Here is a 27671-nt window from a genome sequence, read left to right on the forward strand (position 1 = left end):
GAACAGACTGCCATTTGCCTGGGTGGTTGCCTCTGCATGGAAGCACAGAACCAAACCACCCCAGATTCCCTCCTGTGAAAAAAATAATACATGCTGCTTGCTGGTTACAGTGTAACAAGAAAATTTCTATAGAGACTATTCATTTAATTTCTATTTTATTGGGTACTTCTTGTACTACAGGGTCAGTACTAGATACCTAGAGAGATAGAAAAGTGATTAAAACACAACCCTGCCTTCAAGAGTCTTATGGTCTAGTCAGGAAAGTGGGCATATAACCAGATCATTAAAACTCCAAATATAATAGAGGTATGGGAAATAAGTGCTGAAATTTTCAACAGTTAACCCTGTATCAGTACTTTACTGTTGATAAGATGTTGTCACTTGATTTTTACCACATTCCTGTAAAGGAGTGAGGTCAGAGGTTATTTTCTCTCCTATGTTTTAGATGAGGAAACAGATGAGGAGGTTGTACCCCAGCCAAGGTCATAGTTCATGATGGTGTGGAGACCTTACCCAGCTCATTTGACCCCAGATCCCATGCTCTTTTTCATCACACCATGCTACCTTCCCATCTAAGAATCTCCTGGCACTTGGTATAAATGCTCCCAAAAGGAAGTGGAGCAAATGACTGAAAACTGTCCCAGTGTCATCCTTCCTAATGTGTCGAGCCTTCCTGACTCAGAAAAGCCTTAACTAATTTGAAGACACGCACCGTGGAAGTCACCTTCATCCAGAAGGGGCACTTTCATATCTTCCTTTTGAGCCTTACAGACGTTTTTAAAATTGAAATTAAAATATTTTGGATTCAAAGAGTAAGCCAGGAATCTGTGAGCTGAGAAGGAGCAGTTGGAATTGGTTTCCACCAGGGCTTCTCGACAGCAGCATCTGTGCTGGGTGGTCCTTGTTGTGGAGACCGACCTGTGCCTTGTCGGATGTTTAGCAACATGCCTGGCCTCCCACCCAGTGGCTCCATCAGCACTCTTCCCCCTCGCTGTGACCGTCAAAGATGCCTCCAGACGTTGCCAAATGTTCTAGCGGGCAGAATCATCACAGGTTTGACGACCACGGATTTAGACCAAAGAACAGTTCAGCAGACTGTTGCTTAGCTGTTCCTGTTTAACTTCCCACAGCCTTTCTCAGTGGTGAAGCGGTGTGTTCAGTGGGGTGCAACAGGAGGAGGACAGCTGGGTCAAAGCTATGGCATTTGTCTCCTTAGAAACAAGGATCCTTAACCTGAGAGCATGGGCACTGCGGGGTCCTTGAGCAACACTGTAAGCAAAACTTTGCCTTTGTGCCTGTGAACATTTTCCTGAGAAGATTCATACACCCAGTGCGCTGGTCCCCTCGTGTGCATAGAGGCACCTTGGTTTTTTCTCCTATTTTGAACTGAATTCTAGTATGAAAATGTAGGAAAGGTAAGCACTGATAGCAGGGGAAGATTCCTCATACTCCTTTCCTTAAAAGAACACAAAATTGTAAAAGAACCAGCAACCTGGATTCTTGGCCTGCGTTTGCCAGGGATCGGTTGTCCGACTTCAGGCAAGTCCCCACAGTGCCCCAGTGGTAAGATTCCAACGTTCAGGATCCATGTTAGTTTGCATTAATTTGTGTCTGTCTTCCTGTCTCTTTGTTGACCCTTTTCTAAAATTCCTAATGTGATACTGTGGTGTGCTTTGGTTGTGCTGGGTCTTCGTGGCTGCTCACAGGCTTTCTCTAGTTGCCGTGAGAGAGCTGAGGCTACTCTTGGTTGTGGCGTGGGCTTCTCTTAGCCTGGAAGCTTGGGCCCTAGGCGCGGGGGCTCAATAGTTGTGGTGCAGGGGCTCGGTTGCTCCAGCGTGTGGGATCTTCCTGAAGCAGGGATCGAACCTGTGTCCCCTTCATTGGCAGGCGGATTCTTAACCACTGGATCACCAGGAAAGCCCCTGCCATTTTCAGTGCCATGAATACTCCCCCAACGGTTGACTTTAGGCTCTCAGTGAAGTCGCTGACAGCACATTTGGGAAGAGCTGTGTATAATTGGCTCATCATGGCAGGCTGCTCCAGCACTCCACTGGAGACTTTCTTTCTTTCTCATGTGATCTTCTATCCTCTGTTAACACTTTCCTGTAAAACTGGGATGCAGTTTCTCCTGTTAGATTCTGCTTTTGCTTATTCTTTGGTTGAGTCAGCCTGGCATGGTCTTTCCCTCAGCAGAAGCTTTATTTTTCTATTGCTGTCACTAAGCTACCTGTATAATTAAAGATTCACACTTTGTTGTTGGTTAATTCAGTCACGAGATGGCCCTCCTGGTTTTCAGAGCTGGCTGTGATAGCTCCATAGACTAGAGTGGACCTGTCACAGGAATGGCCATACCGCAGGGTATTCTCACCAGTGAGCCCGCTGGTCTCAACCACAGTGCTCATTCTAGCCCATGAGCCTGGTTATGCTGTCCACTTAGCCTCGTGTACCCCCTTCTCCCCTCATCCCATCTACCTACCGTACAAGGCTTCATTCATGTCCTTGTCATCAGCAAACCCACTGAAGGCCAACTGCCAGAAAATGAGAATAAAATGACTAAAACCTAATTTTCAAAGACATATATGCTTTGTCAGACTCCCAGGTCACTGAGTCTTTCCCACTGTTTGAGCGCTTAATCAGGGATTACTGAATATTGTGATTTTTTCAGTATTTGCACTGGTGGATTTAAGACCTAGAAAGCAGGAGCTGTTACTTCTTACACTTCTTTCTCCATCCCCCTGGTAAACCTAATATGGTAGTAACTGCCTGCTGGATTGACACCTTTCCCTACCTGCACACTCAGCAGTCTCCCTCGGCTCTTAAGTGTGCATGGTACACAAACCTACACCACATCGTTGTATGTTAATGTCAGCCCTGCATTTCTTGCCAGTTGTTCTGTGTAATAATAATGCTGACATTTATTGAGAGCTTATTCCGTGCCAGGCACTGGCCTAAGCATCTTTCCTTCTCTCAGAATCCTCACAGCCGCTCTGGAGTTAATATGTGCTGCTCTCCTCCTCATTTCACCAGCAAATAAATACCCTCAGGCATAGAGAAGTTAATGTATACAGAATCATACAGCTGATAGACGACAAAGCTGGGATTTGAACCCAGATTATTCATATTCTTGAGCTGTGCTATGCTGCCTCTTCAAATGCAGTGGGCTTGTTTCCCCAAACAAAACTTAAGTTCCTGAGATAGTACCATATCTCACGCTTCTTCACATCCTCAAGTACCTCGCTTAGGGTCAGGCTAATATTTGGTGAATGGAGTGAATGGGCAACCTATGTATTCAGTGAGTGACACTGACTCAATGTTTTAAAAACACATTTTAACCATCTCTATCCTGAATGATGTTTTCTCTCTAGTGCATTTATTCCAGCTAGACATCTCTGTGAAACAGGGACGGGATAAAGTCCGGGAAATGTTTAAGAAGAATGCGCACGTCACAGACCCCAGGGTGGTTGATCTTCTGGTAATTAAGGTAACTGACGCTCCCTGACTGATTTAAAAGAGGAGTCAACTTGTCCAGAGCTTTCCAGATGACTATTTTATCACCAAGTTTAAAAGCAACAACTGGGTCAGCAACTGTTACCTAGTGTTTCAAAGGAACAGTTGATTGGAGGTTCTCACCTGGTTAAATAGATTATAAGATTATTCAAGGGAAAATTCACTGGGGTTTGCATTTTAAAACTAAAAAAAGAGGGAAGTTTGAATTCTTCTTGAACCTCATCCATGCAAGTTACCGCTTCACCACTCAGCCAGAAGAGGCCAGTTGGCTGAGTAAGTGGAGTCAGATTGTGGGCTTGATTCTGTCTCTCTGGTCTGTCTCACTAGCATCAGTGGCAACTTCAGCATGGGCCAGTAACGTGGAAAGAACGGTACATGTTAAGCCAGTCAGGTTAGGCAGTCATGGGGCACAGGCCTGGTGACCAAAAGTTATCCCCTTGGAACCAGTCAGCCAGAGGGTTAAATATATATATATTTAACAGGCCTCAGAGATTATTTAGTCCACCACCTCACTTTCCAGATGCAGAAACTATGGTCTGGACAGGGCATATTACTTGCCCAAGGTCACTCAAAAAGTCAGTGCTAGATGATCTAACCCTGGCCTTCACTGTTGTGTTCCTTCCACCCAGCCACTCTTGACTGAGACCTGTCCCCTCACTTGTACAGGGAAAGATGGAACTGGAAGAAACAATTAACGTGTGGAAGCAGCGGACACATGTTATGCGGTTTTTCCATGAAACAGAAGCACCAAGGCCAAAGGATTTCCTGTCCAAGTTCTATGTTGGGCACGACCCGTGAAATCACTCAGTGGAAAAAGGTGCATGTTGCTATTTAAATATTTTAAAGCAAAAATAAACTCAATATATGACGGTCGTTTCAGGATATTCCATTGGTTCCCCAGTGGGAAGCTGTACTTCTGCAGTCTCTCACTTTTTGTCTGAACAAGTTGGGTCCGGTATACACACCACCTGTTCTTTCCCTTTTCCTGAAGTGTGGTGTTTCCAGTAAATTAGATTCTCTTTTCTCCGAGCCTTGCATGTCGGTAAACAGAAGGAAGAGGCCATCTGCTCAGAAACTGTCATTCTGGGTATGGTGCTGGATGGCTTCGTTAACTTTGCTATTTCTACAGCCACCAGGAGTGGAGAGCTTGGTGTAATGGCACAGACTGTCCAAAAGTAACCAGCTCTTACTATTGGAAAGGGTTAGAGCAGCACTAAGAGGCTTGAGAGGTGGAGCTGACAAGCTGGGCTATTTTTCCCTGGATTCTGAAGAAAATGTCTGCTCAGCAGCCTAGCCCTCTACTTGCAACAGTGCTGGTCCTTAAAATGAAGTTAACTTCCTTCTCAGGCATTCTGCTAGAGGCACAGCTGTTCAATACACACACACAACAGAAATACTCCCTTTGTGAATTGAGGTGTAGCTCAAATGACAAGAATACATTTTGACCCCACTGAAAGAACTGTTTGCTCTGGACGGTGGTGGTCTCTTCCATCCCTGGACAGTCTAAATGCTGGAGAAGGGGCTTCAGTATCTGTAGGTACAATCACCCTGAGGAGTCCCAAATTTTTCAGCACCAACAACCCCTTTATTATTTTTTCAGCTAAGGAACCCACCTTTTGTTAAAAAGTGGTTATTTCTCAAGGACTAATTTAAACATTCAAAGCTGCTTCTGATTGTATGTAATAGCTAGCCAGTGTTACTCAACACAAAAGCTTCAGCCTTTAGTTACCCGGTGCAGCTGTTAGGCTTTGGTAAATAATGAAAATTTGTCCCGGGTTCCCCAAATTCCTTTGTGGATCCACAGGGGCCTGAAGACCCTGGGTTGTAAATCAAAGACCTATTTGTTCAGATAAGAGATAGGACGGCAGGGACAAGAAACTGCAGCTACAGCCAACTCGAGAGACTTCAGCCATCTTCACACAGAGCTGATGTTTATTTTGTTTTTTCATAATCTGATTATGTTCAGTGGACAGCACATCTCCGGGAACCTCCCAGAGCCTGGGGATTTGGGCTGTGATCACAGACCATGCAGGGGTCTTCACTGGGATTGGGAGGCTGAGGGCTTTCCCCGGGCCCATCTATGGATGGGAAAGGAGGAGAGGCTGCAAGCGTCACCATTTCTTAAGTTAGGGCTTTCTCCTTTCTGTCCTTCCTCCAGGCCCTGCAAAAAAGGAAAGCAGCACTGAACTGGCTGACAGAACAGACCTCTAACCATATACTGAAAAAGAATTCCACAGAGGTTCTACCAAACATGGCAGGAGAAAGGCAGCTTTGAGTACATTCAGTTATTCATTCATATATTTACATTCACCAGACCCGGCACTGGGGCCCCAAAGATATTAAAAAAAAAAAGTTTCCTGCACCAAGAATGTAGTCGAGTGGAGTTTAGGGTATATCTTAAGCGTATAATACTGACTACCACAAGAGGTACTGATCAGTAAGGGGGCAGAGCAGTCACTTTCAAGTGGAGGGATGAGGAAAGATACCTTCATCAAAGATAATAAACTAGCAGAAGTAGCGCAGTGGGAACCAGCCTCTCAGTCAGGAGGAATAATGGGCTGCTACCTCCTGGGAGTGGGCAAGAGTGTGGGGAGGTCAAGCAATAGTGAATAACGGGATAGGCATGTGGAAGCTAATACGGAAGATGAGGCAGGAATAAGAGGTGTGACCAGATCATGGCAAGCCTTAAAAACCAGACCAAAGAGTCAGGAGGGTACTTACGTACAACAATAACACAGCCAGTCAGCACATACTAGGGCACCGGAAGTCAACACAAGAAAGCTGAATGGAACTGGCCCTGGGGAAAGGTTTGTGAGCAGTGTGTGAGCCAGGCTGCAGTGCCTGTGTACAGACTACTGGTAACTGGAGCTCACTGATAAGGGCCTGTAGTTTCTAAATTTCAGTGTGGAGCTGGTGAAATGAAGCTGTGATGGGTGTGTAAGGCATATTAAATTATCTACAAAGTTTGAGGGTTGAGAGAATTGAGGGTACACAAAGGGCAAATGGGCTTCCCTAGTGACTCAAACTGCAGAGAGTCTGCCTACAATGCAAGAGACCAGCGTTCAGTCACTGGGTCAGAAGGGAAGATCCCGTGGAGAAGGGAATGGCTACCCACTTCAGTATTCTTGCCTGGAGAATTCCATGGACAGAGGAACCTTGAGGGCTACAGTTCATCAGGGTCACAAAGAAATCACACACAACTGAGCAACTAACACTTTCAGAGGGCAAACAGAAAAGGGTGGTTGGGATTCAACCTGGTTAGAAGAGACCCCAGTGAATTTCTAAGTCGATAAGATAATTTCCTTCACCCAACATAGAGAAAAGGTGACATAAAAGACATTAGTCAGCAAGTGTGTCAATTCATTAAAAGTCTGTGCTCCTGCTTGGAGTGTCCAAACCACATCACAGTTCCGATGCTCCACCCCACTTCGGGCTCCTGGTCCATGTGTGGGGGAGAAGCAGATCTTACCTGTTAGTCATCATCGTCGTCGTCCTCTGGAACAAAAATGTCATGTTCCTCAAGTAGAGCAGCAAAGTTCTTGCTAATGAGTGTCCCAACATAGAGAAAGGGGATCACAATGGAGAACACGCGGAGAAGGCCGAAGGACATCTGCAGAGAGTCAAGAGTGCTGGCTGTGAGTGTCAGTGCCCACTCTGGCAAGACCACAGAAGGCCTGGCCCTCTCAGGGGCATTCCCTCCTGTGAACCTCAGATTCATCATAAGCAACTGGATTTTAAAGTCCTTGGAAAAATTTGGAGCAAGAAAAATGATTAGAAGAAGAGAGAAAGTGATTCTATGGCCATCAAACTACCAGAAAGAAAAAGACAAGGCACTCTTCCAGACATCTAAAAATTAAAGCACTAGCTATTAATTACTTGCAGATGCTTTTAAACAAGTGAGAAAGTACTAGGAGGTGGAGTAGGGAAATAATAGTTCAGTTCTGCTTGAGTAAGTCACTAAATACGTGCAAACGGATTACAAAATTATGAACATGTACACTTAAGAGATATTCTGTACAGTTCTTTAACTGGTTCCCTGGTGCCTGACAAATATGACTTCATTATATTACATTTTAGAAACAGGTGTACTTTGAAAATTGAGTATGTCGTTACAGTAAAAGACTAAATAGACGGGAAGTTCCAATAAAATCTCAACATTTCCTCTCATTATTTCCTTACAGGGGTTCCCCCCGCAAAAAAATGTTTTTCAATCGTACCTCTTTAAAGGCAGCTTTCCCCTAACATGGACCCTGTTTCTTGCTGTGAAACAGGCTTGAACTCATTCTGTGTAAGCTTGCGTCGGCCAAAATAGCTTTAAAATAATTTGTTTTTGTTTTGTAACTCTCACACAGCCCTGGAATTAAAAAAAAAAAAAAATCCCTGTATAAAGGATTGTTCTTATTTTACTGAAAAAACTCCAAGGGTACTGAGGGCATGTAATAACACTCAGTAATGGGAAAACAGGATCTGGTGGGGGCTGTACCAACAGGAAGTCTGAATTCCAGAACCTAACTCAGCTGTTAGCTTTGCACACTGGCTTCACTACTCTGGCCCCTCATTTTTCACTTGTAAAAACAGATTGTAATAATTCCCTGCACACCTAGTCACATGAATTAAATACTAGGTCCAAACACAAAATGATAAGGTCTGTCCCAGGAAACGTTTATTTACAAATTCGTTTTTCATCCCATCAACTACGAAGTAGAGACGTAACAAGCCTTGTCTATACTGTATGCATAAAGCCGAGTCTTTTGGCTCCAAAGAGCCAGGGCACTGCGCTCCTCTGGATGAACTAGTGCAAAGTGCCACCTTTCTCCGCTCTCGACCCCCATCTTCTGTCTCCCTGTACCCGCCTCAATAACGACCACTAACTCAACCGGCCACTTCCTCCCATTTGTCAAAACTAGCAGTGCATCAGCACAAAACTTTGTCCTTGATGCGGCTTCCGGTCTAAGGCAGTCGTTCGACTGGCCTTTGCTCCTGTCGATCAGCGCCAACCTGCGCACACTCCCCACAATGATTGGCCTCGGCCCCTTCGCCCCGCCTCCAGGCAGACACTCACTTTCACCGGTTTGGGCAAAATGGCGCCGCTGCGAGTAACGATGACCGACCTCGTCGGTACCAGACTCTGACCTGAGCAGCTCCGTCCGGAGGAGACATCACCACCTTTCCTCAGGCTCAGCCCGCTTCGGGAAGCCCCAGATCCGACGCGTGCCAACGCCAGCCACCGAGCCGCTCCTGACGCCATCTCCCAGCTCCGGCCCTAGTCCGGGCCCCAGTACCCCACTGCCCGGCCCCAGTGACACCCTCAGGAAGAACGCCGCCCAAGCCTCGCGAGTCTGTAGGGATCAAACGAGAGGTCCGGCTCACAGACTTGCGCAGTGTGCCTAGTTCCTGCTGCGGCACATGGTGACGTCACGAGGATGACGCCAAGGCCCGGGTACACCCCTCATTCCAGGCTTGGTGGGTGGGGCCGTCTGACTGGGGTTGTTCTTGTGAAACTTGCAGATTTCTGTTATTGTTCCCGCACCCAGGACAACCAGGGCTTGGCCTAGCAGGGAGTTACTGAAATGAAAGACCAGTTTAATTGAACTTCAAACTGTCGTATTTTTTAAACACTTAAAAAATACAATTCAAATTTATTGCTTGTGCTACTGAAATGATTTTGGAAATTTATTTCATGCCACAGTATATGTTATGTACAATGAAATGGAAAATATATCTGAAAAGGGGGAATATATATCTGAAAAGGGGGGGAATGGGGGCTTTCACACAAACTGCTAAAAAGGAACCAATACGAGTAATAAACATGGTGTTTTAATCGTATAAAAAGCACTGTAACAATAAATATAACCCAAAACCCTATAATATCTGCGTATAAAACGAGATACAGGCTGTGGGGCTCCCAAACAGGGCTAGGAAGGTAGCCCCTCTTCTTAGGAAACAAACCTAGCTTCCTTGGAGCAGGTCCTGGACCCTGGGCAGCATCACGGCCTCCTGGACTGAAAGAGGCTCTTAAGCTGAAGACTCTAGGCCTAGTTGGCCCCTCGTCAGGTCTCATAAGACCCCAGTGAGGGAAAGAGGCTAAGAGAGAGATTGTGTATACTGGACCAGGCTCTGAATCTTCCATCCAGCCACTGCTACCAGAATCCTTAGGATGCCAGGCTGATCGGCCTCTGGCCCTGTCTACCCAGTCACTTTGCCTCTCAGAACAACTGGTAAAGAAAATGCTTGGCACCATGTTGGTGACAGTAGAAACCAGAGGGTCTTGGCAGATACATGCTGGGTAATAAGAAAGACTGAAGGAGTTCCTAGGGGTTTCTGGATCAGGAATACCTTTAGGGGCCCAGTCAAGAGAGAAGAGTTGATCACAGGGTGCCAGGAATCCTATGTCCAAGCTCCTAAAATGCCCAGGACTGAAATTCAAAGTCACTGACTTTCCCAGGGAGCCCACTTCAGCTTCCCACTTGGCAGTTGAGGACAGAGTTTCTGCTAACAGAAAAGCTACTGGCCCTCCCTGGGGCAGTGACCAGCACCATCTGCTGACAGGGCAGTCAGGGAAAGAAGAGGGGCCCTAACACTTTCTAATCAGGATAAATCCCTCTTTACTAGCTAACGGCCCTCTCTCTCCAAAGGCTCTGTCTTCACTGCAGGATAGGGGGTCCCATGTTCAATCTTCTCACCACTCAGGAGGAGCCAGGCCCCAGAAACCCCTGTGACACAGTAAATCCACTTTTTCTGACAGTGTCAGTCCCTCAAGCCAACACTGCAGGCAATTTTGGGTATTTACACAAGATTCCCCATGTTGGAAACTGTAGAATCGTATAGGTGAAGGCGGAGTGACCTGTGGTCATGTGATATTACCCACTTCATTAAATCCCCTGAGAGAGGGACAGTCCAGCACAGTCAGCAGACCTGAGTCTTGCCTTGTGACTGCTGAGCAAGCCACCTCTCCTCTCTGGGCCTCAGGAAATAAAAGGGTTGAAAGTTAATGATTTCGCAGTTCCCTCTAGGCATGAAGGTGGACTTGGAACCTGGAGGAAAAACCTAAAAAGCAAGAAAGAGTGCTCACCTCAAAAGCAACTTCAGAAACCAGTTTAAAAAAAAAAAAGAAAGAACCTGTAAAACCTTAAACTCCTGAAAAAGCACTGGCCCTGTCGTCCTGACCAGCAGGACAAGGGCTGAACCCGAAGGGCCCAGGCTCAAGGTCTGTCCTGGTCCTTGCATTCTGGCTGGTTCTCCTGGGCCCTCTGCAGCCAGGCCCGCCTCAGCTCCATAATCTCCCGGCCGTACCACTCATGCAGGGTAGAGAAGCAGGAGGTCTCAGGGGACACGGGGCTCTGCTCCCTGCCTAGGAGAAGGCTGGCAGGGCCCTGCAGCTCCCACTCGGCCAAGCCCCGCCCTGCTGGCCGGCTGCCCACTTCTTCCACGAAGCCCATTGGGCTGCAATCTCTGGAGAGGGAGTGGCCGTTCTCCAGGCCAGGAGACCAGCAGTCAGGAGCCTGGGGCTTGCAGCGGCTGGAAACGGCCTTCCAGGATGAGCGGCGGTGCAGGTCCAGGCTGTGGCGGGCTTCACGCAACTGGCTCTCCAGCTCGCGCACCACCAGGCGCATGTAGCCAAAGCTTGCCCGAGACAGCGCCTTCACCCAGGCCTCCTGGGCCGCCGGCCCATCTGCCGCGAGCAAGTGTGGGCGCACCCCAGGAGCGTCGAAGCGGATGGCGAAAGCAAACTCTTCAGGCACTGGAGCCTCGGCCAGCTCCACCGTGCAGCCCTCCAGCACCACGAGGCTCAGAGGCGCCCGGCCCTCTCGACTCTCAAAGGAGAACAGCAGGTTGCCCTTGAGGACAAACCAGCACCTTCGGCCAGCGCCACTGGGGATGGGTGGCGTCCCTGCGCCTCCCCAGGTGCGCAGGAAGCCTGTGTGGTCTGCTGGGGAGTCGCTCAGTGCGTAGTGGGCCACACTCCTCTCATTCAACTTCATGGCTCCCATGAGAACTGTGAGATGACAGAGGCAAACAGCGATCAGAGAGGGAGGCGGTGCTTGCACCCCGTGGGAAAAAGAGTCCTGGCTCTGGAGGAGACCTGGGCCCCAGCCCGGTGGCCTCTTCTTACTTTCTGTGCCCTGAGGTTCTCAGTGTCTCCATCTGTGAAATGGGCTAGTCTCCCTGCCTTTGTTCTCAAAGGGTTGTGAGGATCATGCAAAAAGAAAAAAAAAAACAAACACCTGGTTATCAGAGGACTCAAAGAAAAGGAAAATGTCATTTGTGTCAGACCAGGAAGTATGACAGGGCTGTGAACAGCTTTATAAAACCCAAAGGAAAAGGCATCAGCTAGGCTGAAATGGACCCCAAACTCATAAAAGCCACTTTGCTTACATCACCCCCTAATCTGAGGGCCCCTTAGCTCCAACCCTGAAGCCAAAATCCAGGGTTTCCATGGGCTCCGTGGGTCCCTGCTGGCCTCTCATTTGATGGCACAGTAGTCCTTTAGCTGCCTGCAGGGCCAGATAGGGCTGCGGTGGGGCAGGCCTGCCTCATTCCTCGATCAGTGTGGGTTCAGATAGGGACCTTCTCAGGAAACAAGTACAAACACAGGGCGTGGTGGAGTAGGATCAACCTCAACTACCGAATGTTGGTGCCCCATATGTGTGTGCTAAGTCACTTCAATTATGTCTGACTCTTTGTGACTCCATGGACTGTAGCCTGCCATGCTCCTCCATCCATGGGATTCTCCAGGCAAGAATACTGGAGTGGGTTGCCATTTCCTTCTCCAGGGGATCTTCCCGACCCAGGGATTGAACCCAGGTCTCCCATGTTGCAGGCAGATTCTTTACCATCTGAGCCACCAGGGAAGCCCACACAAGTGGCATATAATCCAACTGTTCTCCTGACTCACAGAAAACTGAGACCAGAACAGTGAAAGTGAACTTCCCAGGATCATGTGGCCAGTGAGAAGCTGAGCTTGGTCTCCTGATTCCCTCACCTCTTTGGGGGACAAGTCCTGGCAGTGACCCACTTACCCGCAGAGCTCCCTGGGCAGGCGTGGGGGCCTCTCTTGTCTGGCCACACGGCTCAGCCCTTTGACCACGTGGTTTCCAGGACACCTGCAAAAGAATTCTCAAATACAGTCAATCCATCCTAAAGGATTGGACTTACTCCTACTCAGCTTCCTATTCAGCCTCAGGTCAAATGAAACCACCACCTCCTCCAGGAAGCCTTCCCTGACCCCTGATAATCTACTGCCCTGCCCAAAACACACATACATACACGGGTCCACCCAGGCCCTGCACTTATGAGCAATTTAAGGATCTGAGTCCCATCATCCTGATCATCACTCTTTCGACCTCAGCACCCTGCCCTCTAAGGCTAGGTCAGAGTTAAGTACCCACATAGCTTGTTGCTTTTCCCTTTTAGTACTTGCCACATAGTTTATCTGTGGTCTTTAAAGTGAAAGTGAAAGTGAAGTCACTCAGTCCTGTCTGACTCTTTGTGACCCCGTGGACTGTAGCCTACCAAGCTCCTCTGTCCATGGGATTCTCCAGCAAGAATACTGGAGTGGGTTGCCATTTCCTTCTCCAGGGGATCTTCCTGTGGTCTTTAAGTGACCTAATTTGAGAGGCCTGCCCTGATCACTATATGTAAGGTGGTCCTGATCAGGAAGGTGGTCTGATCTAAGGTGACCCAACAGCAGCCTTCATCCCACAATGATCTCCTTTGTGTTTACAGCGCTGTCCCCAGCCCCAGAATGTCTAGAACCCACCAACTGGACTTGGTTCCGGTGGAACCTCCCCAATATCCAGCCCTTTGCAGGCCTTGGGGAGGCCCTCAGAAAGTATTTGTTAAAATAACTGAATACAATAGTGGACAAAATAAAGCCCCTCCTTCCTGAAGCCTACATTTCCGAGGGGAGGCACACTGTAAAAAAAAAAGGACAAAAATAAATAATAATTAGTGTCTTTTTAAATCAGTTAAATAACGTGAAGACCCGTCTTGATAAGGGCTATGGAGAGAAGCAAGCAGGGTCCTGAGATGGGGGCTGGGCCGGTCTCCGTTGGTGGTTGGAGGAGAAGGAAGAGAATAACACAGATGGTTGGTTCCTTGAGCAGTAGCCTCACCTCCCGGCCGTCCAGCACTGGGGCGCGGAGAGGAGATCCGGTGCCGACCTAACTGTCTCCTCTCCCCAGGGAAGGGCGTCTCCTCCCCACCCGCTTCCCCGGTTAACGAGGCCCGCATTGCAACCCCGGCGGGAATCCTCTGCGCTGCATTTTTCTAGATTCTTTGTTAGAGGAGCGGCGGGCTGGGGCGTGGGACCCGCTGGCCATGGCCACCGAGGAGGGGTGGGGGTGTCTGACCCGCTGTCGCCCAGAAACGGGGTAGCCTCACCAGGAACTCCGCGGCCAGCGCCGCAGACTCGGGGCGCGGCTGCCGCCTTGGTTTCCCCATCGCGCGGGGAGCGGCCCCGCCACGTCCCCGCGGGCCACGCCTTCCCGGGGCCGCCTCCTCCCGAGCCCGCCGGGCCCGCTCTCACCTCCACGCCCCCGAAGCCCAGGAGCGCGGCCCGCGGGCTGGCCCGGGGCCATTTCGATTCCGGACCCCAGGCCTCCGTCCGTCCGGGCCGCTAAACGTGGCCGCGGGAGCCGAGAGACCCCGCCTGGGCGGCTCGAGTTACCGCCCTCACCCCTCCCCGCCCACGACTCACTAGGCCCCGCGATCCACGCTGGGGGGAAACTGAGGCCCGGCCGGCTGTGCCGGGAGTGAGGCCAGTGCTGGTCGGCGATGGCCGGCCTCGAACCCAGAGTCCCACCTCGGGCCATCCGGGGGCCTCGGACCCAGGCCACGTCCCAAGAACTTCGAGACCTTCTCTTTCCCCCTCTCCAGCCCCCCTCTCCCCGCCCGGCCCACTTCTCGCACAGAGCCAAGTCTGGGACGGCTCGGCCCAGACACCTCCTCTGGGCGGTCTCCTATCCAGTCCGCGAGGCCCAGCCCAGCTTCCCAGTCACCGAACCCGGCCCCCTGGAGTCGGCTGGATCTCCGCTTCCGGGGTGGGGGGGATTATTCATTTCTGCTCCCTTCACTCCTGCCAGCCTGCAACCCATCTTCGGTGCCCAGGCTCTGCCTGGGGTCAGTGGACAGCTAGGCCTGAGGTAAAAAGACGCAGGAGTGCACAACCAAAGATGGGGGGAGTCTTTCCTGACAGCCCTGGGAGACTGGTGAGCTCAGAACATCTGCCCATGAACTTGCTGGTTGTCACCTCGCAGAGTTCTGTCCCTGGCAGTTCCTGCAAGAACGCTCCTCCTTCCCAACCCTACCCCAAGGCTCTTTACTCCTCCGAAGTCCTTCACATTATTTAGGCCTCAGCTCCTGTCCCCTCCCCAGCCATGAGAAAGCAGCCTGCCTGCAGGTCTCTATCACATCCCTGGTTTGTATTTGCGTAATAACACTAACCACTTATATAAAAAAAAAAGTTCCTTACATTCATGCTTTTATTTCCTGTTTATTATCTGTCTCCCCCACTAACTTTTATTCAGTTTACTAATAGACACCATAATAAATGAGATAGGAGGCAATAAGTTCTGTGGAAAATATAGAGCAGGGGCAAGGAGTCTGGGAATGGGGGAGGGGTGCGGTAGGAAGGTTGCAGTTTTAAACAGAATGGTCACAGCAGGCCTCACCTAGAATGTGACATTTGAGAAATAATTGAAGGAAATGAGGGAGCCAGTCATGCCAGAACCTGGAGGGAGAGCATTCCAGGCAGAAGGAACAGCTAGTGCAATGGCTCTGAGACCTGTTGTATTTGAGGAACTGCAAGGAGACCCGTGTGTGTGTGTGTGTGTGTGTGTATGTGTGTGTGTCTGTGTGTGTGTGTTGCGGAGTGGCAGGAGCAGCAGGATATGGGCTTAGAATGTGTGGGGTGGGGCTTTGTAAGTCCGTGACGGTTGCTACTCCAGACTGAAATGAACAGCCATCACCAGGTCTTGAATGAGGGTTTTTTGTTGTTGTTTTTTGTTTTTCTTTAATAATTATTTATTGTGCCCTCTCTTCATTGCTGCCAGGCTTTTCTCTAGTTGCAGGGAGCAGGAGCTACTCTCTAGTTGGAGTGTGCGGGCTTCTCATCGCTGTGGCTTCTCGTTGCTGAGCACTGGCTCTAGGGTGAGAAGGCTTCAGTAGTTCAGTTCCCAGGCTCCAGAGCACAGGCTCAATAGTTGTGGTAATAGTTGTGCCTGGTAATGTCCAGTCTTCCTGGACCACCGACCAAACTCGTGTCTCCTGCATTGGCAGGGAGATTCTTTACCACTGAGTCACCAGGGAAGCCTTCGAGTGAGGTCTTGAGCTATGTTTTAAAGGATTTCTCTGGCTGCTAGGAAGAAAAAAATATGAGTGGAAGCAGATCAGTGAGGAAGATGCTGGAGTAATCCAGGCAAGATGTGATGCGGGCTGGGAGAGTAGAAATGGCCGAATTCGGTTTTGTTTGCTTTATTATTTTTTTGGACGCACTGCGTGGGCATGCACGATTTTCCTTCCCCAGCCAAGTATGGAACCAGCGCCCCCTGCGGTAGAAGTCAGTCAGTCAGTTCAGTTGCTCGGTCGTGTCTGATTCTTTGCGACCCCAAGAATCGCAGCAGCCAGGCCTCCCTGTCCATCACCAACTCCTGGAGTTCACTCAGACTCATGTCCATTGAGTCAGTGATGCCATCCAGCCATCTCATCCTCTGTCATCCCCTTCTCCTTCTGCCCCCAATCCCTCCCAGCATCAGAGTCTTTTCCAATGAGTCAACTCTTCGCATGAGGTAGCCAAAGTAGTGGAGTTTCAGCTTTAGCATCATTCCTTCCAAAGAAATTCCAGGGCTGATCTCCTTCAGAATGGACTGGTTGGATCTCCTTGCAGTCCAAGGGACTCTCAAGAGTCTTCTCCAACACCACAGTTCAAAAGCATCAATTCTTCGGCGCTCAGCTTTCTTCACAGTCCAACTCTCACATCCATACATAATCACTGGAAAAACCATAGCCTTGACTAGACGGAACTTTGTTGGCAAAGCAATGTCTCTGCTTTTCAATATGCTATCTAGGTTGGTCATAACTTTTCTTCCAAGGAGTAAGCGTCTTTTAATTTCATGGCTGCAATCACCATCTGCAGTGATTTGAAGCCCCCACAAATGAAGTCTGACACTGTTTCCACTGTTTCCCCATCTATTTCCCATGAAGTGATGGGACCGGATGTCATGATTTTCGTTTTCTGAATGTTGAGCTTTAAGCCAACTTTTTCACTCTCCTCTTTCACTTTCATCAAGAGGCGTTTTAGTTCCTCTTCACTTTCTGCCATAAGGGTGGTGTCATCTGCATATCTGAGGTTATTGATATTTCTCCCAGCAATCTTGATTCCAGCTTGTGCTTCTTCCAGCCCAGTGTTTCTCATGATGTACTCTGCATAGAAGTTAAATAAGCAGGGTGACAATATACAGCCTTGACGGACTCCTTTTCCTATTTGGAACCAGTCTGTTGTTCCATGTCCAGTTCTAACTGTTGCTTCCTGACCTGTATATAGGTTTCTCAAGAGGCAGGTCAAGTGGTCTGGTATTCCCATCTCTTTCAGAATTTTCCACAGTTTATCATGATCCACACAGGGAGTCTTAACCACCGGACAGCAGGGAAATTCCTCAGCATGGGGTTTGAAGGTGGAGAGTACTAGGTTTTCACAGAGACTGGACGTAGGGAGTGAAGGGAAGAGGAGCCAAGGAGAACTCTAATGTTTTGGCCTGGGCATCTGGAAGGAAAGTTGCCACTAACCTGAGATATGAAAGTGGCAGGTGTTTGGAGCCAGTTCTGTCTGACATGCCTTTGACCATCCAAGTGAAGGTGCCAAGAATGAAGTGTTTGATATCTAGTCGTTGCTCAATAGGAATGTGATGAATGAAAACGGAAAGAATGCAGAGTGTCTGGATGAGCATAACGGGTGGCCCAAGTGTCAGGCAAGATAGGAGAGTCTCCCGGCGAACAGTCTTTTGGACTCTGTGGAAGAGGGTGAGGGTGGGATGATTTGGGAGAATGGCATTGAAACATGTATAATATCATATATGAAACAAATCGCCAGTCCAGGTTCGATGCATGATACTGGATGCTTGGGGCTGGTGCACTGAGACAACCCAGAGGGATGGTACAGGGAGGGAGGAGGGAGGGGGGTTCAGGATGGGGAACACATGTATACCTGTGGCAGATTCATGTTGATGTATGGCAAAACCAATACAATATTGTAATTAACCTCCAATTAAAATAAATAAGTTAAAAAAAAAATAAAAAGTGGTTCGTAGCACCTATTCATCTTCCACTACAGTTTCTGAGTGGTTTACTATGGGCCATACTCCAGGGCATGCTCTCATTTTTCTTTAAAAAAGCCCTCAGCAAGTATCCATGCCACAGCTATTAAATGAGCATCTACAGTACCCTATCCAGAAGACTCTTGAGAGTCCCTTGGACTGCAAGGAGATCCAGTCCTTCCTAAAGGAAATCAGTCCTGAATATTCATTGGAAGGACTGATGCTGAAGCTGCAACTCCAAAACTTTGGCCACCTGATGCGAAGAACTGACTCCTTGGAAAAGACCCTGAGGCTGGGAAAGATTGAAGGCAGGAGAAGGGGACGACAGAGGATGAGATGGTTGGATGGCATCACCGACTCAATGGACATGAGTTTAAGTAAACTCCAGGAGTTGGTGATGGACAGGGAGGCCTGGCATGCTGCAGTCCATGAGTGAGTGAGTGAAGTCGCTCAGTCGTGTCCGACTCTTTGCGACCCCGTGGACTGTAGCCCACCAGGCTTCTCCGTCCATGGGATTCTCCAGGCAAGAATACTGGAGTGGGTTGCTATTTCCTTCTCCAGGGGATCTTCCCAACCCAGGGATCGAACCCAGGTCTCCTGCATTGCAGGCAGACGCTTTATCCTCTGATCCACCAGGGAAGCCATGGAGTCTCAAAAAGTCGGACACGACTGAGCGACTGAACTGAACTGAATCCTCGCTTTAAGGGACCCGGCCGAAGGGAAGGGACTAGCTCGGCGGAGATGGGGAGCTTGTGCGGTGGGCGCGTGCCTGCCTCGGGAGCGCGCAGAGACGGAGCTCGAAGGAGGAGGGGCTTTGGGAGGTTCCGAGGGCTTTCTGGGCCCGTGTAGGGCGGGGCAGGACGTTGCTAGGTTCTGATAGGTTCCGCCGGGAAGGTTTGCGTCCGTCAGGCCCCGCCCCGCTGGAACGCGGTAGACGAATCAGGTGACTGCGGCGGTAGTCTACTCCGGGAGGCGGAACCAGGCGGCGGCTCAGATCGCAGCGAAGGAAGGAGTCGGTGAGCTGCCGAGGATGGGCGACTGTGGGTGGGCTCCCAGGGCTGGGGCGCTGGGCCTGTGGCCTTTGGGGGCGGGGGCGGCAACCCAGCCCCGGTGGGAGCGGAGGCCTGGCTCCTGGCCCGCCACCTCCGATCTTCCTGGGCGTCCTGCAGTCTGTCGCTGCCTCTCTCTGACCCTAGCCAGGCAGAGGGTCACCCTTGGGCATTCGGGGTTCCCAGCAGGGCAGAGGAGGTGAGGTCTAACGTCCACGAAACTTTGTTGAGTATTTCCGACGGAAGAACCCAGGCTCGGGGAAGGGATGGCTAGGGGGAGAGACTGGGGGCTGTGACGGCGCCTTGGGCACCCAGTGTGGGATCCACACCCAAGGTTAAGGGCTAGTCAAACAGGAGGGACCCCAGTGCTCTTCTTTCTTTCTTTTTTTTCCAGTGCTTTTCTAACGTTTCTTAGCCTCCAAATCCCGACATACGGAGGCTGGTAAAAGCAGAACAGATCTGGTCAGGTCCTGAGACTGCTGAATCCAGAGCAATGTTGCTGAAGACAGGTACCTACACGGACCGGGTGGGGTGTTGTGTGGCTTTGGGAGGGGTAAGTGACCACTTGTTTGAGGGGGGGCGGTGGTGCTGCCTGGAGGAAGTTCCAGTCCTGTGGTTTCTGGGCCTCCTTCCCTGATGTGGGCATATGGGGAGACATGTTCCTCTCTTATTCTTGGAGGTGGGCCAGGAAAGGAGAGGATCCTTCCCAGGCAAGAATCAGTTCCCCTCCAAAGAGACCTCTTCTTTGCTCACCCCCTCTACCTCACAGCCAGAGGCCCTATCTTCTGTAACATCAAGGTGTGCTGATAACAGCCATATAACGTCAGTATAGAAATAACATTTTACAGATAGCAATTTAAGGCCCTATGGTGCTGTTCCCACCAGCTGACCTCTTAAGCCCTTCCAAAGCCTCTTGGGTGCCCACAGAGAACACTGAGCCCTGGATGGAGCTCAGGAGACCTGGGTCCTGGCTACAGTGTCTTGTCAAGTTCTGTGTGAATGGAGTAGGGAGAGCTGGTCAGGGTGTAGAAAGGCTGTGACTCCAGGTGTTAGATTTGGTGATCCCAGCACTGCTGTGGCGACAGCAGGGGGGAATCCAGGCCTCAGACATGGACCGCCCTATGCCTGGGCTGTCCACCCACTCACAGCCTGGTGGGAGCCAGCAGTTGCAGGAATAGCCCTTTCCACCTTAAGCTGGAGAGTCTAGTTCCCCTAACGTGCAGGGCTGGGCGGCATGCGGATGGGGTGGGGAAAGAGCTGGGGCTGTGGGAGCCACTCACAGTCCACCCCCTACAGTGCTCCTGCTGGCCTTGGTGGCCCAGGTGCTAGTCCTGGAGAATGGGCTCCTGCGGAAGCCACCCATGGGCTGGCTGGCCTGGGAACGCTTCCGCTGCAACGTCGACTGCAATGAGGACCCGAAGAACTGCATCAGGTGAGTCAGGTCTGCACCACCAGACAAGAGTGGGGGCAGGCGAGGGTGGGGGTCAGCTCAAAAAGAGGGCAGGGTTAGGGCCACCCCCCAATCCCAGAGAGGAAGCAACTGGAGGTAACTTTTGAGACATCTGACACTCAGACTCATGACCAGCTTGGGGGCATCTGTGGTGACCTCAGGCCTGTAGGGGACCCAGCCCCTGAGATAAGGGAAAGGAGATCACAGTTAAGGGTCAGGCCTGACCCCACGAGCTTCCCACTGGCCCAGTCCTGCTTTTTGGCCTGGAAGCCAAATCACCCCTTTCGCTCCACCCTGCTTATGGCTCAGGACGTAACCCTTGGTCACCTGGCTTAGACTCCAGCTTGACAGCAAAGGCCATGGTACTTACAGGCTGGATCCACACTCAGAATATCTAAGAAGTTTGAAACACTCTGAGGAAGGGGGGTGGAGTTAGGGCGAGGCCCACGCTGGGCCACTGAGCAGCCCTCTCCCTGCCCCTTGCCAGTGAGCGGCTCTTCATGGAGATGGCTGACCGGCTGGCGCAGGATGGATGGCGGGACCTGGGCTACGTATACCTTAACATCGATGACTGCTGGATTGGTGGACGTGATGCCAAGGGCAACCTGGTGCCGGATCGCAAGCGCTTCCCCCACGGCATTGCCTTCCTGGCTGACTATGTGAGCCCCCCACCCCAGCCCTGTCCTGCACGTAGGCCTGCGGGCCAGACCACTCTTTCCACCCCATCCTACTTAGGGCTCATTTCTATAATCCCTGCCTGAGAACAAACAGTTTGGTGGAGGAAATAGATATGTGAACAGGTAGTTGTGAGTCACGGTCGTGAGCAAGAGCAATGAAGGACCTCTTATTCAGCCTGGGATTTCAGGAAGGTTCTCTGGAGGAGGCTGATCCTAGAGAGGGCATTCAAGGCAGAGGGGATGGCAGGAGGAAATGCCTAGAGGCCAAGACAGCCCACTCAAGGTGTGTGTGTAGGAGGGAGGGGAAGGGTCATGGTGGCAGAGGCAAAGCCAGGCCAGAAAACTGGGACCCTTCGCTCCAGGCTTTCGGGAGCCTCTGAAGGTTGTAATGGGGGCCTGGTCAGCTGTGCCTGTGAGTGGTTCCCTGAGGTATCCACTGTGTTCTCAACCCCTCCCCACCCCAGGCTCACTCCCTGGGCCTGAAGCTGGGCATCTACGAGGACTTGGGCAACTTCACCTGCATGGGTTACCCGGGCACGACGCTAGACAAGGTGGTGCAGGACGCGCAAACCTTCGCCAAGTGGAAGGTGGACATGCTGAAGCTGGATGGCTGCTACTCAAGCCCCCACGAGCGGGCCGAGGGTGGGTCCCGCAGCTGGCTGGGAGCCATTAGGTAGACAAGGAGGGGTGGCCGTGGAAGGCCCCCCAGTGGCTGTCTGTATGGCCCCTAGGGGGTAGTGTTTCCCAATTCCTCTTCCCCAGGGCCTAGGGGTATCTTGGCTCCTGGAGCGATGAGCAGGTGCCTTGCTCCACCCAGGGTGTGTGTGCAGCTCTGGGTACAGGGGAGGTGCCTCCTCTTTTGAGCATTAGTCTCCTCACATGTGGGGGGAGGTTTGAGCTGAGGCCCGAGATCACCTTGGGTTTCTTCATCCTAAAATGTGTTTGTTGGACTTCTCCAGGGTACCCCAAGATGGCTGCTGCCCTGAATGCCACAGGCCGCCCCATCGCCTTCTCCTGCAGTTGGCCAGCCTATGAAGGGGGCCTCCCTCCAAAGGTGAGCCATTCTCCTCACCCACCTGGCAGTGCCCCCCCGTACCCAGGCCTTTTTGCCTTCTGTGCAGCCAGAGCTTCTGTCATCTTAGTTGCTCACATGCTGATTTGTAGCAGGGTCGTAAGTAGCTGAGGGGCCTGAGCCAGCCCAGGGTCTCAGAGGAGACAGTTGTCAGGCGGGCTGAAGGGCGTGGGAGCCGTGTGTCAGGTGCTGACACGGCACCCCTGCAAGCACTCAGAATCCTGGGTGGTACTGAGTGGGCTTGGAGGGCCGGAAGACTGGTGAAGCCAAGGCAGGTGGGACCTAGCCTCCGAAAGGCCTCGTGGGCACCTCGCCAGGGGCCCCTCAGCATGTGGGATGCTAGAAAGGGTGGAATCAGATGTGCAGACTGGAGGGAGAACCCTGGTGGAGGGTGGCAGTCTCCCTGAGAGAACACAGGGGTGGGCGTGTGGGAGGAAGGCTATGGGTACCCCAGCCCGGGTTTGTATACCCTGCACTTGGTCCCTGCTGGCATGAGAGGGAAAGGTCAGTTTCCGGCAAGCAGCATGCCTGGAGGGGAGGCCTGGGCAGCCCCAGAGAAGGGGCGCTCCCTCCGAAGCCCTTCCTCATCCTGAGCACGCTCAAAGCCTGATCTCTTACCCCTTCCCACCCTCTGTGTCCCCTGCTGAGGCTCCCCAGCTCCCAGACAGGCCTCCGGGCCGCAGAGTGTGACGCTGGCCCGGGACTCTGCCTGCCCCCAAATCCAGGTGAACTACACCCTGCTGGCAGACATCTGCAACCTCTGGCGCAACTTCGATGACATCCAGGACTCCTGGAGGAGCGTGCTGTCCGTCCTGGACTGGTTTGTGACCCACCAGGATGTGCTGCAGCCGGTGGCCGGCCCGGGGCACTGGAACGACCCAGACATGGTACCAGCATGGAGGGGGCTTGCCCGAGGCCCACGGCCGCAGGCTTTCTTCCTGGATGCTCTTTGCCAGGCTCTAGCTCGGCTCCTCTGAAGCGTGTCCTTGAACCACCGTGTGGGACATGCCGTGGGAGCTTGCTTACCATTCTTTTCCCAGGGCCCCACCCCCACGTCTTAGATCAGAATGTTCAGGGAGGGCCTGGGAATGCCCATTGTTAACAGTCTTCCCAGTCGGTTCTGATGTTTCCTCAAACTTGAGAACTTGGTCTGGAGTGATTCTGGTGCTTCATCCTTCTGTAGAGTGGAGAGCACCATGAGCCCCACTCTCCTGTCATTCCCTCCTTAGACTGTCTTCGCCAGGCCTGCCTCTGAGCCCCCTCTCAACGCTCTGTGCTGTTCCCTCCACAGGCAGAACTGGCCCCTCATACCTACTTCACTCATAGCCCTGACCACTTAAATTGCCTTGCAGTTTCTCCTACAGTTTTCTAGCTGTCTCTTCACTTAGTCACCAAGTATTTACCCCCAGTGACAGTTATAATAATTACAAATAAGAGGCCAGGTGGAAAGGTTGAGAAATGGACCTGCTTTATAGAGTTCGAGCTCCAGCTCTGCCACTTACCTTGGGCACTTGACTTCATTTTTTTCTGTGCCTCAGCTTTGTCATTTGGAAAATTGAAATAATAATAGTAGCTCGTGTAATAATGTTGTTTTGAGGGTTAAAAGGATGACCCTTTATTTTAATTTTTCTAGGCCAGTGCATGTCTGTTATTGTAAACAGGATTCAACTCCCCAGGGATTAGGGAGGAGCTGACCTTCATTGACCTACTGAGTGCTAGGCCCAAGGCCAAGTACTCTTTATTTTTTGGTCGTGCCACATGTCATGCAGAATCTTAGTTCTCCGCCCAGGGACCGAACCCATGCCCCCTGCAGTGGCAGCTTAGAGTCTTAACCACTGACCACCAGGGAAGTCCCCAAAAGGATGATCCTTTAAATGCTTAGTACCGTTTGGCACATAGGCATTGTGTAACTAAATTGGTCTCATTAAGTACACAACAGTGTTGAGTTAGCAATAATCGTTTGTCCTGTCAGTGTATACTGGTTGCCTGGGGACAGGAGTGCCCATTGGTGCAACTATCTTTAGGGCAGGTGGGTAGTTCATGGCAGGAGCAGACCCTCTTCAGGTCTGACTTCCTACCACCCTGGCTGTATTTCTTCCATGTTCCAGTTTATAAATGCCTTCGGCAGTAGGATTTATTGGATCTTTTCAACATCCTGTGACATGGTCAGAACATATTATCACCCCTACACTCTGGTTGGGAAAAAAAAAATACTGAGGCTCTGAAAAGTGATTTGACCCACCCCAAAGCCACAGTGCCAGGGAACAGTATTGGCTCTGCTATACTAGGGCCCATAACCTGGCCGTCCTCCCCATCTCTCTCTTGTTTTGCTACAAGTTTATGGTTGGTCCCTGTGCCCACTGCCCTGTAGAGGGCAGAGCTGAGCGCTCCTCTCTCCTGCCCCCAGTTGCTCATCGGGAACTTTGGCCTCAGCTTCGAGCAAGCCCGAGCCCAGATGGCCCTGTGGACGGTGCTGGCGGCTCCCCTGTTCATGTCCACAGACCTGCGTACCATCTCCGCCCAGAACGTAGACATCCTGCAGAATCCACTCATGATCAAAATCAACCAGGATCCCTTAGGCATCCAGGGACGCAGGATTCTCAGGGTACTGGGGTATGGGGGCAGGGAAGGGGGGTAAGCTGAGAGACTGGGCTTCCCTGAAAACAAGGCTGCAAGCCGGAGGTTAAGGGGTCGGGATTGGGGTCTCTAAAATCCACTCAGTCCCTCCTGGTTGCATTCGGTCGGAGGCCCTACTGGCAGCTGCTCTGACTGTCCTCTACTTACCTGGGTAATAGCAGGGCCAGAGCAGGACAGCTCAGCTCGTGGGACTTGGGGAAGGGAGACATCACCACAAATGCCCGTGGGAACAGCATGGCCCCCTGGTTTGGAAGTATTAATTCAAGACGTCCGCACAAGTCTGTGATGTCTGGCAGAGAACTTGGGCTTGCCTTAGAGTTTAGGACTTGCTTGAACCAAGGAGTATAACTAAGTACTAATAGTAGCATTTACTAGTTTTTGAGCACCTGCTGTGTGCTAGGCATTCTAGATACATTTTCTCAGAAGGTAGATGCTCCTTCCTGGTTTTACAAATGAGGAAACGTAAACTTGAAGCGCCTCAATGACATTGTCCCGAGGCCACACAGTTGGTAAGTGGCACAACAGGATTAGAGGCCTGCAGCATCGCCTCAAAGCTTGTGCTCTCTGCACAGAACCCTTGCCCCTCTAGTGAAAAGGAATCTCCACCACTCTAGAAGGCACCCGTTGAGCCAGTGATGCCCAGAGGCGGCGTCTGATCCTGCAGAGGGCCTGACGGTGGAGCCCGGCCCAGAGACCTTCTGGAGGATGGGGCTTCCCGCTCCTGGCTCCTCGGGGCGGAGCTCGTCATTCCCACTGGACTGTGCCCTCCAGTCTAGAGCCGGGGGCTGTCCATGGGTGTCCCTCCTGTTACCCTGTGAGCTCTCTGACGTTAGGATCTCAGGCAGCATTTGTCGCGTCCAAACAGGGGGCCTAGCACAGAGGAAGTGTCCAGGAGCATCTGTTGAGTCAGGAAAGGAAAGGAGGAAGGAAGAAGGGAAGAAAGAGAAAGAAAGGAGGAAGGAAGGTGCAGTTAGAGGAGTTGGTGCTGGAGGGCTGTCTTTCCCCCTCTAAGCTTCTGTGGGCTGGCGGGACCCAGAGCTCAAGGGAGGGTTGGGAAGGGGGCTTCGGGGTCTGCTGAGCAGGGGCCCCAGCCAGTTAGCCATCTTCCATGCCCAGGAGAAATCCTACGTTGAAGTGTACTTGCGGCCCCTGGTCAGTGAGGCCAGCGCCATCGTCTTCTTCAGCCGCAGGACGGACATGCCTTATCACTACCGTTCGTCCCTTGCCCGCCTGAACTTCAGCAGCTCGGTGGTGTACGAGGTGAGTGCTTTGCTGTCTCAGGACTTCGGGCTTCCCTGGGGTCGCTGCTGAGTCCTCACTCACACACCCGTCCCCCTAAGCCGTGGGTCCTCTGGCTGGTGCGGTTCTCTGCTCCGGTGCTTTCAAGCTACACAGATGAACTGCTGTGTGTAACCGAGTCCTGCCAGTCCCCAAGGTTGTGGCTTCCCCTCTTCGGTCTTGCTGGTACGTCTCTCTGGTTCTCACCCCCGCCTGTGCTTAGGTACCGCTTGGCTTGGCCAGAGGGGACGTGATTCGGGGGTTCACGCTCCCACTTCTGTAGGGCATACTGGAGGCTCCACACAGGCAGGCCGAAGTCCAGGTGTTTCATCCTCTGCGGGGTGGGGTGGGGTCCGTGCAGCCATCCTTAGGGTGGCGTTGGTGCTATCCTCCCCCTGCAGGCCCAGGACGTCTACACGGGTGAAATCATCAGTGGCCTCCAGGATAAAACGAACTTCACCGTGATCATCAACCCTTCGGGAGTGGTGATGTGGTACCTGTACCCCATCAGGAAGCTGGGGATACCCCAGCAGTGAGGGGCTGAGGCCAGTGACAAGCTGTGGCGGCACCACTGAGCCTGGACCATGGAGGGTCCGTGTGCCGAGGGCCAGTGCAGTGGGGTTCTCTGCTACCCAGGCCTGCTCGGTGACCCGACCTCATCAGACTCGGGGTGCAAGCTGAGGGCCAGGTCCCGCTCCCTGCTGGAGCATGAGCTCTCCAGGAAACTTGTCTCGGGGAGACTTCCTTTGGCTTTGTGGGCCTCTACCGTGTCTGCACAGCCCCACAGATACTGCTGAACAGCTCGGTCAGCCTCCCCTGTGGGGACAGGCAGGGACACGCATATCTGTCAGGACACAAGCCTTGGACCTTCTGTTTGTTGTTTGTGAAATCAGGAATTTTGGGAATTTTTCTTATAATTAGGAGTAGAGCTCTGATCTCTTGTCAGGAATCCCCGTGAATTATGTGACTGACTTTCCTGCCCGGAGAAGGCCTTGCAGGCTCACGCGGCCTGGGAGTGACCTTGGCTCCTTCGGGTCACCAATAAAGCTGTTTTTCTGTCAAGCAGTTGCAACGTGGACCTGGGCCGTGGGCGGTGGGGACTCTGGGGAGCACGGCACAAGGTGCCGCTTTCAGATTGCGCCTCACAGGGAAGACACGGCATCGTCCGGCCCCTCACTCTGCAGACCGGCAGATCGCACTTCTGACCATGCCAGGCTTGCCTCCCACCCCAGGCCATCCCTGCTCCACCCAGCATTGAGGAGGTGGCAGCACAGAGCGGCCGGCTGGTGATGTCCCAGGCCCTCTCCCCAACCCCGTCGACGTGTTACAGGCTCTGCCTGCCATGACCACACTCGGCGGCCCCTCAGCCGCACAGGGAAAGGCCCTGGTCTGCTGGGGGGTGCTGCGTCACTGTCTGGGCCGTCTTTCAGGTGCCCTCCCCCTTCCTGACAGGCCCTCAGTCAGTGGCGCCCCTGGCTGGAACAGCTGAGGGCAGTGAGCTCTGCCTTTCCCCCACAGGGCCCACACAGCTTGTCCTCTGCCCATCAGTGCTCCCAGCTCCCCACTGAGCTTCTCTCCCAACCTGGGTGAGAGGACTTTCAGATTCCTCAGCTGTGTCCAAAGGAAGGTCCAGGGGCTCTCTTTGTGACCTGAAGTATATTTCCTGCTCCTCCTCCTAGGGAAAGGGGT

The 27671-nt window shown here is 51.9% G+C and overlaps 4 protein-coding genes across 9 annotated transcripts in view; 2 read left to right on the plus strand and 2 right to left on the minus strand.

Moving 5' to 3' along the window:
- The window catches only part of NDUFA6 (NADH:ubiquinone oxidoreductase subunit A6), a 10113-nt gene extending 5733 nt beyond the window's left edge, over positions 1 to 4380 (plus strand). Inside the window, exons 2-3 of the mRNA XM_040233183.1 lie at positions 3366 to 3481; positions 4174 to 4380. Of these exons, the coding sequence (XP_040089117.1) occupies positions 3366 to 3481; positions 4174 to 4305 (248 nt within the window). The 3' untranslated portion in view covers positions 4306 to 4380. The remainder of the gene's footprint in view (positions 1 to 3365; positions 3482 to 4173) is intronic.
- Positions 4381 to 5402: 1022 nt separating this feature from the next.
- Positions 5403 to 8917, minus strand: SMDT1 (single-pass membrane protein with aspartate rich tail 1). Its single transcript, XM_040233184.1, has 3 exons — positions 8570 to 8917; positions 6977 to 7117; positions 5403 to 5668 (listed from the first exon to the last, which is right to left on the minus strand). Exons 1-2 carry the CDS (start codon positions 8753 to 8755, stop codon positions 6980 to 6982), a joined length of 324 nt encoding a protein of 107 aa, XP_040089118.1. The 5' UTR covers positions 8756 to 8917; the 3' UTR covers positions 5403 to 5668; positions 6977 to 6979.
- On the minus strand, positions 5422 to 14566 carry PHETA2 (PH domain containing endocytic trafficking adaptor 2). Of its 6 annotated transcripts, none has more exons than XM_040233181.1 (5): positions 14207 to 14566; positions 12528 to 12611; positions 8570 to 11503; positions 6977 to 7117; positions 5422 to 5668 (listed from the first exon to the last, which is right to left on the minus strand). In XM_040233181.1, the coding sequence occupies exon 3, from the start codon at positions 11496 to 11498 to the stop codon at positions 10710 to 10712; it is 789 nt and encodes a 262-aa protein (XP_040089115.1). In that variant the 5' UTR covers positions 11499 to 11503; positions 12528 to 12611; positions 14207 to 14566; the 3' UTR covers positions 5422 to 5668; positions 6977 to 7117; positions 8570 to 10709. The 6 variants fall into 6 exon arrangements, with proteins under 6 accessions (XP_040089115.1, XP_040089114.1, XP_040089113.1 ...); XM_040233180.1 differs by having other exon boundaries at positions 8641 to 11503; positions 14207 to 14561; XM_040233179.1 differs by having other exon boundaries at positions 8619 to 11503; positions 14207 to 14561.
- A 4086-nt stretch (positions 14567 to 18652) lies between these two features.
- NAGA (alpha-N-acetylgalactosaminidase) lies at positions 18653 to 27044 on the plus strand. Its single transcript, XM_040233185.1, has 10 exons — positions 18653 to 18835; positions 19263 to 19377; positions 20165 to 20300; positions 20806 to 20977; positions 21460 to 21637; positions 21955 to 22049; positions 22793 to 22954; positions 24475 to 24672; positions 25821 to 25964; positions 26384 to 27044. Exons 2-10 carry the CDS (start codon positions 19362 to 19364, stop codon positions 26516 to 26518), a joined length of 1236 nt encoding a protein of 411 aa, XP_040089119.1. The 5' UTR covers positions 18653 to 18835; positions 19263 to 19361; the 3' UTR covers positions 26519 to 27044.
- The last annotated feature ends 627 nt before the right edge of the window (positions 27045 to 27671 follow it).

Source organism: Oryx dammah, unplaced genomic scaffold, assembly GCF_014754425.2.
Source record: "Oryx dammah isolate SB20612 unplaced genomic scaffold, SCBI_Odam_1.1 HiC_scaffold_29, whole genome shotgun sequence".
Lineage (NCBI taxonomy): Eukaryota > Metazoa > Chordata > Mammalia > Artiodactyla > Bovidae > Oryx > Oryx dammah.